Source organism: Amphiura filiformis, chromosome 1 (assembly GCF_039555335.1).
Source record: "Amphiura filiformis chromosome 1, Afil_fr2py, whole genome shotgun sequence".
Taxonomy (NCBI): domain Eukaryota; kingdom Metazoa; phylum Echinodermata; class Ophiuroidea; order Amphilepidida; family Amphiuridae; genus Amphiura; species Amphiura filiformis.
In genome coordinates, this window is record NC_092628.1 from 43,818,222 (window position 1) to 43,841,108 (window position 22,887).

A 22,887-nucleotide genomic window follows, 5' to 3' on the forward strand; every position below is an offset into this window, starting at 1 on the left:
ATGTTTACTCATAATTATGTCTGGAAAGTCAGGGAAAAACTAAGGAGTATCGGTATTTAGTTTCCTGGGAAACTGAATCAGATGAGCAGTGAGTAAAAACATTTGCCCTAAATCTTTATTTGATTTTTATTGTTTTATGAATTTATCAGGGCTACTGGTAAAGTGCAGAAAAAACCTCCAAACGCTAGGATTTTTCATCAGCAGCAGTAGAAATTTCTCTTGCATAAATTTTCTGGTGACCTCGCTTGGATTTAGCAAACAATGAACCGTCAGGGTTATAGCGCGTTATTTAATCTGATTCAACTCGTCGTGGCACGTATATTTATTGCACGTGTAATACTTTTTGACGTCACGAAAAGTATTGTACATACAATATTGTACGTACAATACGGAGTCTGAAGCTAGCCTAACAAGCATTTGATTAGACGAAGGTCCCGTTTTAAAAGTGACACGCTGGCCTATTCGCTACTTGCACGGTTCCGCCATTATGCACTATGTGCGGGAGAGCCTCGAACTGGCAGCATACATGAAAGGAAGAATTATGTAACCTTACACAGAACGTTATGACTAGTTCAATTCCCATTCATGTATGCTGCCAGTTCGAGGCTCTCCCCGCACATAGTGCATAATGGCGGAACCGTGCAAGTAGCGAATTCAAAACTCCACGGACTAGAAATTTGGTTTGAGAGTGATAAATGGCTAATTTGTGTGTGCCTTTAATTTAAAACAAAAGGAACAAAAGAAAACTGAAACAAAAGAGCTGACAAATAAAATGCAAGTTATGAAAAGTGCAGAGAAGTAAAAACTGAAATAAATACTGGTTTAAATAAAGTTTCATTGAAGAAACTGTGTAGTCTCTTTGTTGCGCTTTTCGGAATCTTTTTGCGCCGTGTATAGGCCAATCTGTCACTTTTAAAACTGGACCTTCGTCTATTCAATTGCTTGTAACTTTACTTTTTGAGGTCATATTGGATTCAATGTGGTGTGATAGTGTGCAGGATTATACAGTGCATCTATTACAAAAACAAATGTACCCCAAAATGGTTCAGTTTTGAAATTGTGATTATTTTTCTAAGTGTAAGGATACTTTCTTGGCGCAGTATATATTAAGACCAATACTTACAGCATGCTTTTTCTGTACATGTAAAAGATCCACTTTCCATACAGGTACAGTCATTACATCCATCATTGTATACATCTCCAAATTTATAGGTTTTACCAGTTGTCTTATCCACACAGCCTAAAATACGAAGTAGAGTAAAATAAATTTAGATGAGGGGCTATACATGTAAATTTGATAAAGTAAAATTTCAAAATATTATATATTTACAGTTTCAGTACATCAAGTGTTTCAACAAAATAACAGTATTTACTATAAATTGAAGGGTAGTTGTTTTGGTTGCAAAGACCTGGGTTAATTATACACTTTAGGTTTATTATGGCAAACACTGAAAGTGTATTGTATAAGTGTCACATGACCAGCCCAGCGGGTCAGTTGCCTGATGAAGTCTGATGGTGGCAGACGCAACGTAGCAAGTTGCAAAAAATGTAAGTTCCAGTATTTGATTTAATTCAAAACCTTGTGATTCTAACGACTGGATGACTGAAAATATTCACTATTTTGTATTGTATAAGCTTACGTCATGGGCTTCTTTGGTGACCTGGCTACAATACATAGTACTATTCCCAATATGGTTTTATGGTTGTCTCAAATTTTCCTTACTGCAAAGGTTTACGAATAAGCTCGGGTTTCATTCATTGACACAACGAAATCCATTAACTTCTCAAATGGATTCATTGTACTTTTGGACACTTTTACCACAAAAAGTACAAAAATGTTGTTAAAAGGTTGCTGAGACAGGGCTGATTCTGATAATAGTTTATACAGGCAAAGAGGATTCAAATAGCCAGCAAACTAAAATGTCAATGTGCACAACTTATGAGTATGTCAATGTGCACAACTTTCCCAAAAAGGGATATACTCTTCTGTTGACTTGCTGAAGTCTGGTGTATGAAACACAATGTAAGTGAAGTGGAACAGGGTGGATGAATACCTGTTTTTGAAGAAAATGATGCTGCTTGTGCAAATTACATGATACAATTGTAATGTGCCCTGAATAATTTAATTTGAATACCTATCATTTAAAGCTATTTCATGAGAGATATGAGAGATGGGAATCTCCTTGCGACAACTCTCTAGTCCGAGGGTTCCCTAGTCCGAGGGTTCCCTAGTCCGAAGGCTCCTTAGTCAGAAGGTTCGCTAGTCCGAACACGTAATTTACCATTCGCTAGTCCGAATTCTGAAAAAGGTTTGCTAGTACGAATATCGGGTTCTCTAGTCCGAAGGTTCGCTAGTCCGAATAATAAATAAGGTTCTCTAGTCCGAATATAGAATAAGGCTCGCTAACCCTAAACCCTAACCCTAACACTTATTCTATATTTGGACTAGAGACTAGAGATTAGCGAACTTAATTTGGTTTTGGACTAGCAACACTTTGGACTATCGACCCTTCGGACTAGAGAGAAGCCATGTGCAAGAGTTGGTGTGTAATGACATTTTGGGAATCCCCTCTCATGCAATCATTTTGATCAGAAAAAACAAACAAATTCAATCATACATATTTTTGGAAATTGGAAATCCTCATGACCATTGTATTGCACCGTGTAGGGAAAATCATAGCTGAGAATTTCTAGTTTACTAGTTTGGTATATAAGAGAGAAGGGGCAGTTTTTCTTGACAGAATTGGGTCAGAAAGTGGATGTAGGCTTTCTAATTTGTTATATAGTTCATTGTTTTCACAAAGAGAGGTACCTGAGAGCCAGTTAATTTACATAGCCAATAAATGTGCTACCATTCCAGTAATATTACTAACGAGATTTTGAGTGCAACAAAGTGCTCTTCTCTTCCCAAAAAAAGCAGCACTCCCACCATTTTGGGAATTGTCATCTGTGCAAGGATTTTATATGCAAAGGATATATAAGTTCAAGTGTACAGTGGATTTCGCTGAACAGTGATTTTCACAGGACAAATGAATCAGGATTATACATCAGTCGTCTGGAACATTGATGGCAACAGAACTTTGTAATCAACTAGAACGTTGCCAGATGATAACATTCCTAATTTATGTATTAGTGTGATTATGTTGCATGTGCATTTATTGTTCATGTGATTAATCATATTTTACTTTGCATTAAAGATTCAGATATTGTTAACTTAATCAAACAGTGTGTTTTGTAATGCATTCTGAAGTGAATTTGGGTAAAAGCTGTCTTTGACCTTGAGTCATTAACAACTCGTAACATCATGATGTCACTATGATGTCACTTTGAGTGCAACAAAGTGCTCTTCTCTTCCCAAAAAAAAGCAGCACCATTTTGGGAATTGTCATCTGTGCAAGGATTTTATATGCAAAGGATATACAAATTCAAGTGTACAGTGGACTTCGCTGAACAGTGATTTTCACAGGATAAATGAATCAGGATTATACATCAGTCGTCCGGAACATTGATGGCAACAGAACTTTTTAATCAACAAGAAGATTGCCTGATAATAACATTCCTAATCTATGTATTAGTGTGATTATATTGCATGTGCATTTGTTGTTCATGTGATCAATCATATTTTACTTTTTATAAAAGATTCAGATATTGTTAACTCAATCAAACAGTGTGTTTTGATGTGCATTCTGAAGTGAATTTGGGTAAAAGCTGTCTTTGGCTTTGTGTCATTAACAACTGATAGCACAATGATGTCACTTAGTCAAGAGAACCATTTGCTGGTGGCACAATAATGAACAACACAAGGTCAAATTCTCTCGGTCGTGTTGTTCCATCTATTGCACTTACCCACTTCCCCAATTCCACATCTGTAAAAGGGGATACCTTTGCCTTGTCTTTGGTAATTATTTTGATTTCCCTGAGAAGAAATTGAACTTTTGGACAAAGGTATTTATTTTATGGCATATTTGTGATTTCCCCCATTGATTGCAAGATACTGAACTGAACTGCTATATTATAATTGTAAATGTTGAGAAAGGCTGTTGACTTTTTAGTAGATCAGAATTGCACAACAAAGCCATACCAGCGCATATTTGAACTCTTTGAACAGAACAGGCAGTTTTATTCAAATGACGGGCCCATTAAACCAGGACCCTGATGAGGGCCCATAGATTGTCAGAATGGCCCTTGAAAATGTTCACATATTTACTACACTGTCTAAATGACCATGAGATATGCTTAATTATTTGATGCCCATACCCTGGATGAAATTATGTAGTACCAATGATTGGCTGTAGGCAATATTAAACCCGTCCACTTGGCAAATGTTGAAAATGAATATGTACTCCTTGTAAAATAAAGTATACTTAATATTAACAATTTGACTCTTTATAACTCCACACTGTTCTGATGTGAGTCTTCAACTTTTGTCAAGTTTTGCCATGATGGGGTCACAAATACTGTCGCGTAATATAACACACTTTGCTTGGTATTGACCTCAGTGCTTTTAAGCTTTTGTGCCACAAGCGTACTATATATAAACCACCCTTGTATGCACAAGCGTTAAAAACTCTGTGGACTTGGGTTGAGTGTGTGATTTGATACTGCGACCATCCAAACATTTTCACCTATCTTAGGCTGTTTGGAACCTATTTCAATACCAAACTCGAGATGAAATAAGATACTCTATCTTGACCATAGACGAAAGAGATATCAGACCGCGTACAACCAGTCAGAGTCTCAGCATCACCTGATAATGAGGGCTGATTGCTCCATGAAATGCGACAGGCAAAACTGCTATGGTGTATCGCGTAATAGCGAAGGCACGCAACGCTCTATCGTGTATACGCGAAGGCACGCATTGCTGGCGTGATTGTTAGACACGGCACAATCTGCATCTTCTCTGGTTGTACGCGGTCTGTTATCTATTTCGTCCATGGTCTGGACCTTGTAAGATATCTTCATTGACCTTCAACAGCCTACTAACCTACCTTTACATTGTTCTGGAGTCAGTGGGTTTCCTTTGGTATCAGAGAATTCAGCATTGCAACCACCGCAGTAATTGGCCTGACATGTAGCATCCGGATATGCGGCACAAGAAGTCACCGTACATGGGTCAGCAAAGCAATTTACTGGTGTTGTACCATCAGGGCATACTAATATATAAGATAAGATGGGAGTTTATATTTTCACCATTGGAACACACTAGTATTTAAGATAAAGAATGAAGTTTCATAAGTGTGTATTTTTGTAATTTATTTAATGATGTACATATATACATACATTATACAATTTATACCGCGCATAATTTAATGAAAGGTTTAAGAGCCTTTACAAACTATACAGCCAAGACTGGAATAGAAACAATCAAACAAAATAAAAAGGAAAGGAACAATATTACATAAAAAAGTGTGTTTTTGAAAACAATAAGAGAAACAGCTTCTCTGATGAAGAGAGGGAGCATGTTTCACAGCCAATGGTTTGTCTCAAACCTCACGAGTGGTATTTGAAGGATTTGATTTTGCCGAATTTTTCCGGAAAAACTTTTTTTTTTTAATGTTTTTCTTTAAATAAAAAAAAAATCCGCATTTCCTTTTTTTCCAAATCTCACGATTTTACAAATGCGCGCGAGAGATTTGAGACAAACCCTTTTTTATGGCCTTGTCAGCACGGTATGTTTAGGTCTTTTTCTCCTTTAACTACCACGGCAGCCGGAGGATCTAGTGGTTCGTCAACCGCCTTTTTTAAATGTACTAGTACCTACTGCTAAGAAATATCAGGTAATATATGGTTCCACTGTTAATCTTCATTGGGACATATATGAATGGGAAGAGGATTAACCACCTGAGATTTGCAAAAACGGCACAATCCGCATCTTCTCTGGTTGTACGCGGTCTGTTATCTATTTCGTCCATGGTCTGGACCTTGTAAGATCTCTTCATTGACCTTCAGTAGCTTACGAACCTACCTTTACATTGTTCTGGAGTCAGTGGGTTTCCTTTGGTATCAGAGAATTCAGCATTGCAACCACCGCAGTAATTGGCCTGACATGTAGCATCCGGATATGCGGCACAAGAAGTCACCGTACATGGGTCAGCAAAGCAATTTACTGGTGTTGTACCATCAGGGCATACTAATATATAAGATAAGATGGAAGTTTGTATTTTCACCATTGGGACACACTAGTATTTAAGATAAAGAATGAAGTTTCATAAGTGTGTATTTTTGTAATTTATTTAATGATGTATATATATATATATACATACATTATACAATTTATACCGCGCATAATTTAATGAAAGGTTTAAGAGCCTTTACAAACTACCCAGCAAACACAAAACGTTTTCGACATCATTCGCAAAAGGTTATAAAAGGTTGTCAGAGAACGTTTAAATGTCGGGTTATATAAAAGGTACATTAATGGTATAAAACGTTTTCATAACATTAAATAACATTTGTTGGTAATTGACTGCACAGCAAACTCAAATGTTTTACAGAAAACATTTAAATGTCGGGTTATATAAAGGGTATAAAACGTTTTAGTAACATTCCAAAAACATTTTTGAAAACTTGGTACAAATCATTCTTTTGGGGTTGAAAAATATTTTTCACGACCTTTATATAACCCGACATTTAAATGTTATTAAAACGTTTTGTAAAAAACATTTTAAGAACATTTCTGTGTTTGCTGGGTGCAAATATTTTAACTTAATGTTATTTAAGTGTTGACAAAATATTTGGCCAAAAATGTTTGCAAAAATAGTTTACAATGACATTTCGAAAACATTTAAAAAATAAATGTTGTAGTGTGTTTTCATACAAAACGTTTTTAAACGATTTCATGACCTTTATATAACCCGACATTTTAATGTTATTAAAACGTTTTTACCTAAACCAAAACCCAAAATATAACTTATATAAAACGTTTTAAAAACGTTTTTGTGTTTGCTGGGTACAGCCAAGACTGGAATAGAAACAATCAAACAAAATAAAAAGGAAAGGAACAATTACATAAAAAAGTGTGTTTTTTGAAAACAATAAGAGAAACAGCTTCTCTGATGAAGAGAGGGAGCATGTTTCACAGCCAATGGTTTGTCTCAAACCTCACGAGTGGTATTTGAAGGAAAATCTGATTTTGCCGAATTTTTCCGGAAAAACTTTTTTTTTTATTTTTTTTTTCTTTAAATAAAAAAAAAGTCCGCATTTCTTTTTTTCCAAATCTCACGATTTTACAAATGCGCGCGAGAGATTTGAGACAAACCCTTTTTTATGGCCTTGTCAACACGGTATGTTTAGGTCTTTTTTTCTCCTTTAACTACCACGGCAGCCGGAGGATCTAGTGGTTCGTCAACCGCCTTTTTTAAATGTACTAGTACCTACTGCTAAGAAATATCAGGTAATATATGGTTCCACTGTTAATCTTCATTGGGACACATATGAATGGGAAGAGGATTAACCACCTGAGATTTGCAAAAACTCTGATGATCTGGAGTCTATACTGCCAGCTCTCATCAACGGAAGTAACCGAGTGGGACTGAAGATTAACACAAGCAAGACCAAAAGCATGTTCGACAGATTTGTTATCAAGAAGCAAATCTACATTCACCAAACAGCACTAGAAGAAGTAGAAGAATATGTGTACTTGGGTCAAGTTGTCAAAATGAGCCACAACCACTTTGATAAAGTTAGAAGAAGAGTAAGAGCAGGATGGGATGCTTTTGTAAAATTGAACAAGGTGATGCAGAGCAATATGCTATTATGTCTTAAAAGGAAAGTCTACAATCAGTGTGTCATCCCAGCTATATGATCTACGGCTCAGAAACTTGGGCCATGACTCAGAAAATGGAGCAGAAGCTGAGAAAGGGTCAACACAGTATAGAAAGGAACATCCTTAAGGTATCACAAAAAAGAGACAGGAAAACAAGTCAGTGGATCAAAAGCATGATACATCCAGATTGTGAAACAAAAGAAGTGGTCTTGGGCTGGTCACCTAGCTAGAACATCAGATGGACAATAGACCAAACTGGTTACAGAATGGATACCTAGAAATGGTACAAGGCACCCAGGGAGACTGAAAGGACGGAGGGATGAAATTATAAAATTTCTTGATAAATCCGAGTGACATCACCTTGGAGAGGCCTTCACCATGCAGTGGGTTGACTATAGCTAAGGATGATGGGACACATATTTGGCACAAAAATATATCGATTAATTATTTCATATTCAATAAAGCCTACCATTTTATGAGTACCATTTAATGACTATAAGACAATTTTAGATAAAAAATTAAAAAAGATAGAGGCACTAAAATAAGATATTTTAAACTTTACAACCACAACCTTTGGAGGATAATAAGCGAGAATCAGACTCACAGTTGTGGCTCTGCAGTGAGGTACGGTTCGTTGATTTTACCAGAAGTATAGACCACTTGACATGTGACGTCATTGCCTGGCAGTATGCGAGCGAATTATGACACTTTCCATTGTTCTTTGCCCTGCAGTATGCGTATGCATCGTAGTTTGCTCAGGGCACGTGCATTTTAAATATCCCACCACATTTTATATAATATAAGGCCATTCAACAGTAAACATGGTAAAGCGGTTCGTTCGAGCATATCGATAGACCAATCCCTGGCCTTTGTTGATAAGCAATGATGTCAAGTGGTCTATAAATCCACATCTTCCTGCTGTTTTCTTACCTTGACAAGCTTTCTTAGTACATAGCCAATTTCCATTGGAGCATGAACTGTAAAAATTTTAAAAAAAAGTCTATGAGTAGTACATTTATTATATTCATATGTGCATAATTCCCATCCATGACTAACAGGCAAATATTCTCCCATCTAATGCATTGCTAATAGCTTACCAAATATTGCAGCCATCTCCAGCAGGTCTGGTGTCACCCTCAGCATATGGTTTACCATTATGGTTGCAATCAACAGCTATAGGAAATAAACCAAAAGAAGCGTTAGTATCATGTACATACATTCTGATTATTTATATATACCGTAAACGTTCGCCTAATGGCGCTTTTGGATTCTTAGAAATGTGAGAGCGCCATCCTTGTAAAATCTCAACAGCATTAAGGATACGTGTATGTTAAATTGAGCAACCTGGACATAATGCCTCGGAAAAAATATCGTAACATGACCCAATACTTAAGGTCACTAGGTTAGTTGCTAGAGCAGCAGATGTTTTGGGGTTTCTTCAGGTATTCTTTCTCAAAGTGTCGTTGGACTTACTTTGTAAATCGATTCATACGTTATACCTAACTCATTTTGTTAAATCTTTTTATAACATTGTAATTTCTTCATATTTTTTTAATATTCTTCAGTTCAAAATTACACCCTTCTATTGTCTGACCCGTTAGCTCAGTCGGTAGAGGGTGCGTCTTGAATGGTGAATGGTACTTGTTCGAATCTTGATTCCTGCCCCCACTTTTATGTGAAGAAGGGTCAAGAAATGTTTTTGGATTTTGTCCCCATTTTACGAAAGAATATTGTGAATTTTTTGTAAATTCACTTTTAATTTTCTTATTTTTTTATTTAGATAAATAGGTACTGCGAACAAACGGCAACAAAACCCGCTGACAAAATTTGCTCCACCTGCTACTTATCAATGCGTGATATATTCCACTACATTTAACAATTAAATGACCTTTGAAAAATAGAACGGCCTCAATCTTTCAAATTGTGTAACTACATTACTTTATTCATTTATGCATTATAAATGATCAGCTATTTTTTCTTTTCTTAAAAGGATCGAACCCAAGTAGATCAGACCATTGATCATATAACTATCAGACCACGAAGTAGTTACGTAACTCCGTGATGGTATCGGAACCAAACACTGTTTATATGGCAATCATTACGATCACGCTATTTTGGTATGCTTTTTTGTGTACTGATTGTTTCGATCGTGGTTCATTACTTAAGCGCGTGATCCCGTTGACATAGTAACATTACGTAACTTCGATACCGGGCTTCGATACTGAATAGTTGTTGAGTGCACATAATATGGAAAGCCATTGGGGTATTGTGTGCCTTCCAAAGCGCCTTATAACATGTTCTCATTGTGTTGTGGAATCCTAGCCAGTATTCAATGATAGCTATAGAGGCCTTGCGTTTATCGATTGGCTCCAAACAAAAGATTTGAACCGGTTTCTTCCCCGTAATCATGGCGCAGTGCAGTCCATTCAATCAAATGTTGTCATCAACCTATTTGATCGTAGTGCATTTTGTTATGTGTGTGAGACGAACTGTCGCGGTAGATGCAATCATGCTTTTATTGAATGCATTTGAGTAGTCCGCCACTAGATTTACGGGATGATACGTCATATGCACAGCCTCTATTCAGCATCGAAGTGGTTACGTAATTCTCTTGGTTACCGGATCACGCTACTTTGGTATGCCTTCGAGTGCCATATACTTTATGTGGTGATCATTTCGATCGTGGTTCATTACTCTAGCGCGTGATCCCGTTGACATAGTAACATTACGTAACTTCGATACTGAATTCAGTTGGTCGTTGTATGATTTTGTTCGTTCACTCATTCAAATTTTATTTATATCATTTGAAGACTATAGGTCATTTATGATACATCCTCCGTGGAACAGTTTCAAACAAATATAGCTATGGATTATTGGGGCAGAGGTTATCTTTTGAATCCTCTTAGAGGGCTATCATTTTTTTCGGAAGGGGGGTCCCACATTTACAAAAAGTCTGCGTCAATAAAATTGCGCACCCCCTATTTCGGCAACAAAAATTTTATGATCCCAAACCCCAAAATTCGTCGGTCGCAACACATAGTGGCGTAGAGTGATTTTCCAAATTTTCCGTTTCACATAGTGGCGTATAGCTTGAGAGCTAACTATTATCCTATAACAGTTATTCCTTGTTAACTATTAAAGACACAGTTTAATAGTTTGAACCTTAAACTTCAATTTCAAATAGAATCGGGCCACTGAGAGATAACAATGGAGAAGTATAGACCCCGTTACTAGTAGCATATCCTTCAAAAACTGTTTGCTCGGAAACGTATTTTGTCCTTCACGTACACCACTATGTGTTGCGACCGACGAATTGTATTGAAATCAGTCTTTTTGAATAAAATAACACACTTTTTATGGTCATCGTGTGACTCCCTACATTTTGGTCATAAAACATTTTATGACCCCCTGCTATTATTCTTTCCAAGACCCCCGTATATTTGGGACCCCCCCCTTTCGAATAAAATGATATACCTCTTATGACCACTGATGCATAGGCAAGGACACTCGCGCGAATTGAAAGACTGATTTACTCTAAAATGAAACGAAAAAACAAAGAATCATGAAAAAAGACACATACAAGATAAAATTATAAAATTATATAAACAATGTTAAAGATAAAATCAAGAAAATAGAGAATAACATTTCCTCAAAAAAACATTGACAGACATCATAAACTATCAGAAATTACTGCATGAGATTCGAACCATCAAACTTCTCCACAAGTTCTCTTTATCCTCGCACTATAGTCTAATGCTCTGCTCACTGGGCCACAACGTATCAGGTGAATGATTACCGCATTATCATGAACAAGATTGTTCGATCTTGCTCATAATTATATGTGTCGATAGGTTTCATCCTTTAACTACACGTACCCTTAATGATCAGTGATAATAGTCGGCTTTTACAGGGATGGCGCTCTCTCATTTCCATGAACTCCATACCGCCATTAGGCGAACGTTTACGGTATGTCAATGAAAAGTCAATTTTTTGAGAAGTAATTCATTGGTAGAGCACCAGCGCAGTCACCTTCGGAGCATTATTTCACCCTTATACAGATGAGCACTCCGTTATAATGCCTCTTTGAAGGAGTTTCGGGAGGTATTTCTTGAGCTGCATATCTCCTTGTCATGGGTAGGCATCAAACAATTCTCTGAGGTATCTGGACTTAGAACAAGACTCTGGTAGGTTATACCGGTTTTAAGGGATCCCAACCATCCCGCTTCCCTCAGAGCATACATGTACTCCAGTGCTGACATGAACTCCATCAGCCGAAATGATCCCAAGCAATTACGTACACACCAAACAATGTGCAGCGAGCTGAAAAGGACATCCTCAGACAATGTTTCCATGAAGCAGGAAAACAATTCTCTGATGTCTCTGGACTTAGGACCAGACTCTGGTGGGTTAAACCGGTTTTAAGGGATCCCAAGGGATCTGGTGGGTTAAACCGGTTTTAAAGGTTTTAAGGGATAAAATTGGCCTCAAAAATTTGGAATTACCGTGTCCGCCCTACAAATGCATCATCATGTGTCACAGAATTTGCTATTGAAATGAATTTAAAACAAAATTGCTTAAGGTTTTGAATTCATCTTTTACTGGGTCAAAGATTAGATATGGTTAAATTGCTAAAAAAAAACCTTGTGAACACGATATCTCTCGATCTGAGCAAGTATGATGCAGCATAGTTTCTCAAGTAGGTGGTGGTTGTGTTCCGAGGTGAATTATGGGTCAAAGGTCAAATGGGCTCAAAAAGGGTTGAATTGCTATAACCTTTCAACGTAACATGTTAAAGGTCCTTGACCAAATCAGCAGTCTCATACCCAATTTGTCCTCATCAAAACTGAGATTTAAGTATCAGAAGAAAGCTCATATTTTTCTCCTTACCTCAGTCAAATTTAACGCCCAAACATTTTTGTTTAACTGGTGTGAACAAAAACATGGTGAATTGTAGGACATTGTTAATGCAAATTTTTGCTTCTCATATCAAAACCGTTAAAGCAATATAACTCAAAATTTGACATGTTTGAAAACATATTCTTTTAATGGTAGGTATCAGTGTAAGATAGAAGATAGAACATGAAAAATTAAACCATGCCTTTCAGTTTTGTCATTTTGCATTAACTACCGTGATGGTATGGTAGTTCATGAACTACTCCCCATTCCAGAAAAATACAGCTCTAATTTTTTGGGATTACAGATATTATCAAGCTGTGCCACACAAAAACAAAACCCAATCCTAATCACTCATTTAGTACTAACTGGAGATTTAAAAAATTCACTAGTTTACTAATTTCTTCCCAAAAGAGCCAAAAACATGCATTGTCGGCATGTTTTCTATCAATCGAGTCACAAAAATCAAACACTTGGAATAAGTCTCACCATTCAAAATCTTAAGTATATACCGAAAGTTTGCATTTTTCATTTTTTTTGGGTTACTTTAAATAAATGATTTGTTATGAAAAATGAAACATGTCTTTTCCAAAAATTAAAATGCATAACTGAAATTGGTCTTTATACAAGTCTTTGAGCTGGATTGTCACAACATACGCAAAAGACCCTAAACACTCATGTTTTTGGCCCTTATTTCTAAAATTGGCCAAACATTAAAATTTGAATTTTATTGCCAGTTAGGACTAACTAAAGGATTAGGATTTAGCTATGTTTCATTTGGCAAAACAGGATAATATCCCGAAAAATTAGTGCTGTATTTTTCTGGAATGAGGAGTATGCTGTTTCAAATGTACCTACTGTTAAGAAATATCAGGTAATATGGTTCCACGGTTAATCTTCATTGGGACACATTGGCACCACAATTATACCAATTTCTTTTAACATAACTAATAAAGCATACCATTTTTGACACACACAAAATTCAGAGAAAAATATAGAAAAGATAGGGCCACTTCTTGCCTTCCCTTAGAAGTTGTCAAACCCTGCTTATCTCTACTATCTGGTTGTTTTTTGTTTGGTTTTTTTTTTTTTTTTGGTTTTTTTTACCTTTCACACCAAAAAAAAAAAAGACATTTTCAGCTTTACAACCACAAAAAACCATTGACATTGGCCGTCAACCTTTGAAGGATAATAAGCGAGAATCAGACCCACAGTTGTTGCTCTGCAGTGAGGTAAGGGTCGTTGATTTTACTAGGAGTAGAAATCTACCTCTTCCTGCTCTTTTCTTACCTTGACAACCTATCTTGGTACATCCCCAAAGTCCATTGGAACATGTACTGTAAAAAATAGAAAAAGGGTTAGGTATGTAAGTTTTAAATGTCAGATGACATGAGGTGAAAAAGCAAGCTTTTCAGAGTTGTGACTTGTACAGATGCATAGAGTGGAGTTACAATTTGCATGTGAACTACAAAATCCCTTGAGGATGATAAGGAGAGTTTGTATTGTGAGTGTTTGCTCTCACATACCTACCTCAAATGCCTTCTTTAACCTGTGACTCTCAATCAGATGATACTACAAGTAATCATCTGTTCTTTCTTGATGCCCAGTTCTAACAAATCAAACGTGGTGTTGCAGACCTTCGCATATACGGGAAAGAAATCTGTGCACTTTGCAAATGACAGACACAGTGTGAGTGGAAAGTTTCACCCACATTAACAACTGAGCATGTTTGTTTTTGATCTACTCCTCATTATTCTTTGGGTGGAACAAGCTGTATGTGCACAGATTCCCGTCTATCAGTGACAGGCAAACATTCTCCCATCTAATTCATATCTAATAACATTTCTGAAAGCTTGTCCTAAAGACACCAATTAACTCATGCAGATAAATTGTTGTGTCCATACAATTACTTTTAAAGGTCATCGTGTTTATGACCTGGTGAGGTCATCATTTGTTGTTATGATTTGTGCGTGCATCATAACCCCCATCCCATCATAGGGTGGGGCAATGGCCTAATCCAGTCTTCAATCAGACCTATTAAATTGAGATATATGTGGGTTTACTTTTCGTATCACAGCAATACCGTTTTTGTCCAGGTTTTTATCCGACTTTTGGATGGAGAAAAGTATTTGCCCACCCACCACTCCCTACGATTAAAGGTTATGACATGTTGAAGGCTGTGGAAAGTTTTGAAGTTTTGGAATACTGTTCCATATGGGAAGGTAATTTGACATTTAAGTCAAAATAAAATAATTGTTACAGTTTTTAAGCATATGTACGTAATTCGGCTGCTAATATGTTGATTATATTAATAATGGTTAAATTTTATCGACAGCTTTCCCTAGTTGGTACTTCTACGAGTAGTACATTTATCATGAACAATTCATATGTGCACAATTCCCATCCATGATTAACAGGCAAACATTCTCCCGTCTAATTCATTGCTAATACATTACCAAGTATTGCAACCATCTTCAGCAGGTCTGCTTTTACCATCAGAATATGTTATACCTTCATGGTTACATTCAGCAGCTACAGGAAATACACCGAAATAAGTATTAGTATCATGTACATACCCTCTGACAATTTGTATGTCAATGTAAGTTAATTGTTTTGATATGATGCAAAATGGGCCACAAAAAAGTTGCTATCACACCCTCCCTATAAATGCATCGTTATGTGTCACACAATTTGCTAGTGAAATTAATTTAAAACAAAAGTGTTTTTTTTAAATTAATCTTTCACTGGAACTTCTTACTTTTATAACTTGCTTTGTTGGGTCTGATAATATCATCAGAACTCCACCTTAAGGACACATGTCATAACATTGACACTGAGGACGCAGTGATTCTTGATAAGGAGCAATAGCACAGGAGAGGTGTGAAGGAAGACATCTGGGAGAGAGTGGAGCAGTCATCGCTAAACAAGAAATGGGAACTGCTGAGAGACAAATTACTTCACCTCACGCATTGGACCGGGCCATCATGAAGATCCCTAGTCATCTTCAAGCATCTCATAACCAGCCCAGCGGGTCAGTTGCCTGATGATGTTTGATTGTATCAGACCCAACGGAAGTTTAAAAATGAATTGAGCTTTTTGACGTTTGGTTCGGTTAGGGTTAAGGTAGCTGACTCGGATACTACACCCTTGCAGGAAAATAGCTCCTGTGTCAAATCAATCAGGTCTATTCATTTAAATCTTTAACCTATTATAAGAGTCTTTTAGGAATTGTAACAATTCTTATGTTTTTCCTTATTTTTTGAAAATTCCCTTAATTTTGCCAGTCTTTAATAAATTTTTTAGCCCACAAGGAAGGTGCTATGATTACCAAACTTTCAGGAGTGGTAAGTAAGCTAAATATTTAAATTCTTGCACCAGGATTTTTGGATAAAGTGTCCTTTTTGAAAAAACAAACACTGTAGCTTAAAATAGAAACACTTAATTGGAAAAATCCTGTGAAAGAATTAAGATATTAATCTTATTTACCACTCTTGAAAGTTTGTTAACCATAGGCATAGCACCTTCACTGAAAATTCAAGAAAACACACAAAAAGTACAAACATTTAATAACACATTTGATTAAATATAACACTTAAGTAACACTAAGTTAGAAAGTAAACTTGGTTTGTATTATTTTGTGATATATTGTCATTAAAATAAAACCTTAAACGTGTATATACAACTGCTATAAAGAAGAGGAATGTCAGTTTTAAATGAAATCTTTGTTTTCAAAAGTTTGGCTCTTTTGAGAAATAGGCAAAGTGCCAAAAACCATTCCCTGTAGTAATTCAATATGACTTTGAGATGCCCGGTTGAGATGTGACTTGGCAAGTAAGGTTTTCTCATCAATACACGCATGCTATAACATTTTGAAGGAATTCTGTGCTTTACACCATAGCCGATAAAGCCTAATCTAAACAATGACATTTGGAATTTTTGGAATGAACATGACTATTCTGGCACATCTAGACAATATCCTGAATCTGGACTGTTTCACAAATAATGAACCCATAAACAAATATAACCATACGCTCAAGCAATCATGCTTGTATCTATTTATTAATGTAGTAGTTTTAATAATAATTTAAATTTTTTTCATTTGTATTATGTCATGATCCTGTTACTCACCTCTACGCTTCCTTGAAGGTGAAGTAGAGCATGCCCTTAGGGCGTTAAGTATGTCTTTCCTCTGACTAGTATTCAAAATATCAAAACATTTTTTAGCTTTGGCTTTGACTGTTATGAAAGAAAAACAAACAAAGCAATCAAACAAAATGTGTACTATTAAAATAAATATATCCTCCCACACCCAGCAGAGAATAAGACACTTAAACAACCATATTTGTGAGTGGATACTACGAATAAGCCGTAAACTCGGCAAATTGCATTCTGAGTTACAGTGTAAGATGTGCGTGAAGGTCGTATTCATAGGTATCTCAATTCGGTGCGACAAGTATCTCATCAAACACTGTTTAAACCAATCAATAATCCTATTGCTGAAGAGGATAATAAGCTTCTACCTATTTCTATAGAATAGTTCTTGGCTTTGTTTGCATTTGCTAAATCCTGTTCAAGTGGTGGATAACAAAGCATTGTATTTTGTCTAGGTAGGCTATGTATAACCAACAATTAACAATGAGAGGACATTCCTGAACCTCGTTGACTTGGGGATGATTTGAAATGACCGCCAATTATGATTGTTTGATATTTATTACCAGAAATGTGGAAAAAGAGTCACATGTAGAACCAAAAAAAAGTACAATTTCGTTGAAGGAACAGAGTTCAACAAACCATAACCCCGCTTCTTTATGATATATATTTTCTAAACACGAAATAAAACAAAATTGACCGGGCCGACTTTACGGCTGATTCGTGGTGTCCAGTCACATTTGTTTTAAGCATGTCTGTTTCTATGTTTTTTTCTTGGTATTGTTGATGCTCTACTCAGGATAGTTGCGCCACTATCTATATCGGTATACTGTACCTTATCATATTCAATGGGATACAGAAATTTGTCCGAAACTTTACAATCATTGAAGAAAGTCCAGTTTTAGAAGCAAGAGGAAATGGGAGAACCCGAAGAAAACCTGCGGCATGCGGCAGAGAGTACCCAGCAAACACAAATGTTTTATTATTATTATCGATATTTTAATTTTCACATATCGTGGCCAATCAGCCAAATTACATGAAAACATTTACAATTTGAACTTACATATTAAAAACATTAAAAAGATTGTACACTTTAAGAACTTATAAAAGACATCAAAAATTGCATCTATAAGGAAAAAATGTATTTAATTAGATAAGCACCAAATTGCACACAAATATTGACTTTGACCTAAATGCTATTGCACAGGTATTGAAAAACATAATAATATAAATTTTAAACATGACAAAATTATTATAACAGCTGCACCAGACTATATGAAAAAGTCATTCATGGCACTGAAGAACAATACAGAAAATGTTTAAATGTCGGGTTATATAAAGGGTATAAAAAATGTTATTAAAACGTTTTTAAACCAAAATGTGTTTATAACACGTTTATAACATGTTTGTGTTTGCTGGGGACTGAGCTTTCACTGTTTTCAAATTCTGAGCAATCCAAAAAAGGATGAATAAAGAATTACCAATGGACTGAAGCGTCTATTCATCTATTGTGTCTGATTGAGTGCTGACATATTGGATGATGTCGCAAATCAAAATTCATGAGAGTGTACATTCCGGCGTGGTAGCCTAGTGGTTAGAGCGTCCGCCTTACGATCGGGAGGTCGCGGGTTCAAATCCCGGCCAGGCCATACCAAAGGCTTTAAAAATGGTACCTACTGCCTTCTTGCCAGGCGTTCGGCATTGAAAGAATGGAGTAAGGAAAGTTAAATACATGGCTACCAGTGGACTAACCCCCTGCTGTAGCTTTTCTGCTTGCAGACATGTGGCCTAGGGTTATGAAACGGAGATAGGCGCCGCCCAATGGGCCGAAAGGCTTGGGAAGGATTTAACTTTAACTTTTAACATTCAACGTCCAGTTTTCAAAATTGGGTGACTGCTGCTTATAATGGGTTAGGTATCAACTTAAAAACTAAACTAAAGGGAATATTTACTTGGGAAACACTAGCAACGAATTTGCTTCCTTCTTTTCCGATGATCGGCTATCTTCAACATGTTCAATGAGATACGACACATGTAGCGACAGCCCTTTCAACTCCCTATGCCCGTTCAACAATGCGTGGACATCGTAAATACATAATAACACAGGGCTAGCCAGCGCATTTCAAGCTGAAAATGTCATTTGAAGCAGGAAATGATGCTGCAACACAGGAGGCTTCATTCAGGGCTCCGTAAAATTCAGGGTACTACTATGAAGTCTTAGTTTTAATATGACGTCTTATAAAGCATGGCGGACCTCATGAATAATTAATTACAGAAAAATGACGCCGCCGCCGCCAGTGTCGGCTCAACGCCCGGCTCAACGTCACTGACTTCAAATCGTACATGACAGTTGGCTGGTTCATCGATCAAAGTTTTGCGTCAGAGAATATTTCGGACAAGGGAATATCATGAGAATTTCTGTGCAAAATGTTTTTGTTTAATATAACTGCACAACCAAACAATTGACAATGGTATACAGTCCAATATTTGATCATAATACCTCATTTCTATCTCATAAAACTTGTGAATTGCTGTTACATTGCCTCATTTCAAATATATAGTTTTAGTTTTGGTTTTGGTTTTGGCCACGTGTTTTCCTATTGTCCTGCCTAACCACTTGAATCATAAGATATCGAACTCATTGTTTCTACCTTTTGTTTAAAACCGAACATTTGTGACAGTCAGTTTCGGTTTTGGTTTCAGTTTCTTATAAGTGGTGTGGATCGTAAAATTATTTGATTTGAAGTTACCTACTCTAAGTATACAAAAGAAATGTTTAAATTTCGCAGTGCAATATTCACGAGCAGAGAAGTCGAACAAAGAAGTCTACATTTGAAAGCATTGATTTAGTTTGAAAGCATTGACTTGAGACTACGAATTAGCCTAAGCTGATTTCACTGTGAAAATATATAGACCATCAAAATATTTCCACAGACATTACAATAGGCACTTGACAGATTATGACTTCAGTGTTATAAACACTATTATACACAATTCTATTTATGTGCATGTCGCTTGACGGAAGATCAATATCATAGAAACCTGGTTTAAACTAACTTGTATTCAATTTATTTATTGGAGAATAGAGAGAGAGAGAGAGATAGAAGAGATCGCCAGGGAAAGAGGGTGTGTGAGGGGGGGAGAGGGTAAGGGTAAGGGAGAAAGAAAGGGGAGAGAGCATTGGAAGTGGGAAGGGAAGGAGGGGGAGAGGGGGCTCAAGAGTGGAGTGGAATAATAGGGAAGAGTCGATATCGAGTGTGGGGAGGGGGGGAGGAGGATATATAGGTGGCGGAGGAACATAGGTAAGAGGTATGGGTTGTGCTTTCCGGGAATAATCTAATTCATAATCAAATCATCTACATCATCATGCATCGTTTACATTTCAGACAAATAAACAAAACACCCCCCCACCCCTCAATATATGCACATGATTTCTACATGTAGTAGGTCTAGGCCTCGTATACATGTATATCCATCTTTTATGTCTCAACGATGTCTATGCATAACTTATCGGAACTTGGGTGCAATTTTATGGTGTCATGGACGTGTGCCACCTACGGCAGAGAGCATCAAAAGTCGCCGGCGTTGATAGATATCGATAATTCATATGTTAGCACAATAGGCTATTATATACGTATGGTTATAGGCCATTATACTTTTGATTATATATACCCTCTTGTGTCCTCCCAGCACAAAAGTGTTATGATTGCATACCAGTTCATCTCCACATTTTAATCCCTTGATTTTTGGTTTCTGAACAATAGAGAAACCAAAACTATATATTTGAAATGAGGGACTGTAGCTGCTAGCGTAGGTAGGTCTCAATCAGACAACCTCACTTGTGTAATAATTAAACTACAGATGCATACTTTAATTCTACCTTCATTTTGATGTCAGATTTTGTCTTTATCAGAATACTTTCACATTTTACATTCGTTTGCTCATTAATAGCAGCACATCTATATGCTTCTTCCAAAAGATGCATTAGTCGAAATTTTGATTAATTTAAAATAGAGCGTTTGGCAAAATAATCGCTGATGATCCATTTAACTTACCATTTTCTTCATCTTTGTCTTGGTCTTTGCCACTGTCTTTGTCTTCGCCACTCATCGACTTTGCTTGAGACGACACTAGAAAACACACAAGTAGTATCATTATCAGTATTACACTAGCTCTTGCCATGATCGTAGGAATGCTACCAATTATGAGTTTTCCAGATAAAACACAGCAACTCAACAATTTTTATGTGAAGCGGAAAAGTTGGCGCGTCAACCAAAAGTGACAGATCTTTTGAAGGCCTGTGGATAGATGTACCAAACTGCCACATCACATGCTGTTGTTTTCTATTTATGTTAGGAATGTTGGTAATCATGGTAATTTACTTAAAATGTGTTCTTTATGAATAAATCAGTGGCGTATCCAGCACTCTTTCAGCGGGTACAAGCAAACTTTTAAGGGGGGATAAAAATGGCAAATAATGGGCTAAAGTGTACAAAACAAAATCCCACATAGGGGAAAGACCTCTCACGGGGGCAGCTGTCCCCCTTTAACCCCACCCCTGGTAACGCCACTGGAATAACAATTAGATCATTATAAAATTGTGTAATGATATCGCGGAGTTAATTTTACAGTCAATCTCATTACTATTAGATGACCATAAAAATTATCAAAAAATCACTCAAAGCAACTTTTGAGATACGACAGTATGTAAATCAGACGACGGTAATATCACATTTCTTTTTCTTAAGGGGGTACTACACCCCTCGATGAATTTATGTCTATTGTTGCATTCTTTTCAAAAACTAATAACACAGTGGTAACACAAGTTATGTATATTATAGGGGCAAGGAATCCAATTACTACGCTGGAATTTCAGTGACCCAAGACGAGCGGTTTGTTATTTATGATAAGAAATAAGGTAGCGCTAGTATGTACCTCATTTTCTATCATATAGGCCTATACTGAACCGCTTGTTTTGAGTCACTGAAATGTCAGTGTAGTAATTGGATTCCTTGCCCCAATAATATACATACCTTTTGTTACCAGTGTGTTATTATTTTTTGAGAAAAATGCAAAAATAGTCACAAATTTACCACAGGGGTGTATAACCCCTTAAAACATTGCAAGAACTCACTCTGTTAGTGTAAGTAAATTGCTATTACATTGTAGCAGCATCATAGGTCCCAATCAGACAACCTCACTCGTGTGATAATTAAAATACAGATGTATACTTAAATCCTACCTTTCATTTTGATGTCAGATTCTTCCAAAAGATGCATTAGTCTAAATTTTGATTATATAATCTTTGACGGTCCATTTAACTTACCATTTTCTGCGTCTTTGTCTTTGCCACGGTCTTTCATCGGCTTTGCTTGAGACAGCACTAGAAAACACACAAGTATCAGTATCAGTATTATACTAGCTCTTGCCATGGCCATAGGAATGCCACCAATCACGATTTTTCCAGAGAAAACACAGGAACTCAACAATTTTGATGTAAAGCGGTTGACACGTCAACCAAAAGTGGCAGATCACAGACCTTTTGAAGGCATATGGGCAGATGCATCAAACTGCCACGTACGTCACATGTGATTTTGGTTTCTAATTTTAGGAATGTTGGTAATCATGATAATAAACCTAAATGTGTTAAACTTTGCGGAGTTCATCTCATCTTGTTGCCTCTTTTAGAATAAAATCCTAAATTTGACGATGTATCTCAACAACATATAAATCAAAATCATTTATAATGTAAAGATTTTAAGTAAGCATCTTAAGTTTTTAATATTTTTTTGTAATTTATTTTTCTGCCAAATTTGTTGGTTTATTAGCTGTATTTTGATATCAAATGGTTAAATGTGATGATGAGTAGACGTTGACATAAGGCTGTCTAGACATTGGCTATTCCACTTGAAATACATACACCTCATATATGGAAGACATAACCTTGTTAATCTCCCACACAGGGGGTGTAGATTTCAAATAAAGTCACCACTCCCTATGTGGGAGATTAATGTCATGTTTTCCACAGGGGGTGTATGGATTTCAACCGGAATAACACATTACAAATATTTGTAGTGATT

General features: G+C 36.5%; 1 protein-coding gene and 1 non-coding gene across 9 annotated transcripts in view; one reads left to right on the forward strand and one right to left on the reverse strand.

Moving 5' to 3' along the window:
- The window catches only part of LOC140147474 (kielin/chordin-like protein), a 72,867-nt gene extending 50,553 nt beyond the window's left edge, over nt 1–22,314 (reverse strand). For 6 of the 8 annotated variants that reach the window (XM_072169257.1, XM_072169292.1, XM_072169278.1 and 3 more), the window contains exons 1-10: nt 22,134–22,314; nt 20,863–20,937; nt 16,787–16,894; nt 15,115–15,190; nt 13,949–13,995; nt 8,863–8,938; nt 8,696–8,742; nt 5,966–6,130; nt 4,989–5,153; nt 1,124–1,240 (exon numbers count right to left, since the gene is read on the reverse strand). In XM_072169257.1, coding sequence (XP_072025358.1) covers nt 1,124–1,240; nt 4,989–5,153; nt 5,966–6,130; nt 8,696–8,742; nt 8,863–8,938; nt 13,949–13,995; nt 15,115–15,190; nt 16,787–16,894; nt 20,863–20,937; nt 22,134–22,245 — 988 coding nt within the window. In that variant the 5' untranslated portion in view covers nt 22,246–22,314. The remainder of the gene's footprint in view (nt 1–1,123; nt 1,241–4,988; nt 5,154–5,965; nt 6,131–8,695; nt 8,743–8,862; nt 8,939–13,948; nt 13,996–15,114; nt 15,191–16,786; nt 16,895–20,862; nt 20,938–22,133) is intronic. The other 2 variants (XM_072169264.1, XM_072169269.1) reach the window with 2 other exon arrangements.
- Nucleotides 18,384–18,456, forward strand: Trnav-uac (transfer RNA valine (anticodon UAC)). The gene has a single exon. It is a non-coding gene; the product is annotated as a tRNA-Val (tRNA).
- Nucleotides 22,315–22,887: the final 573 nt, after the last annotated feature.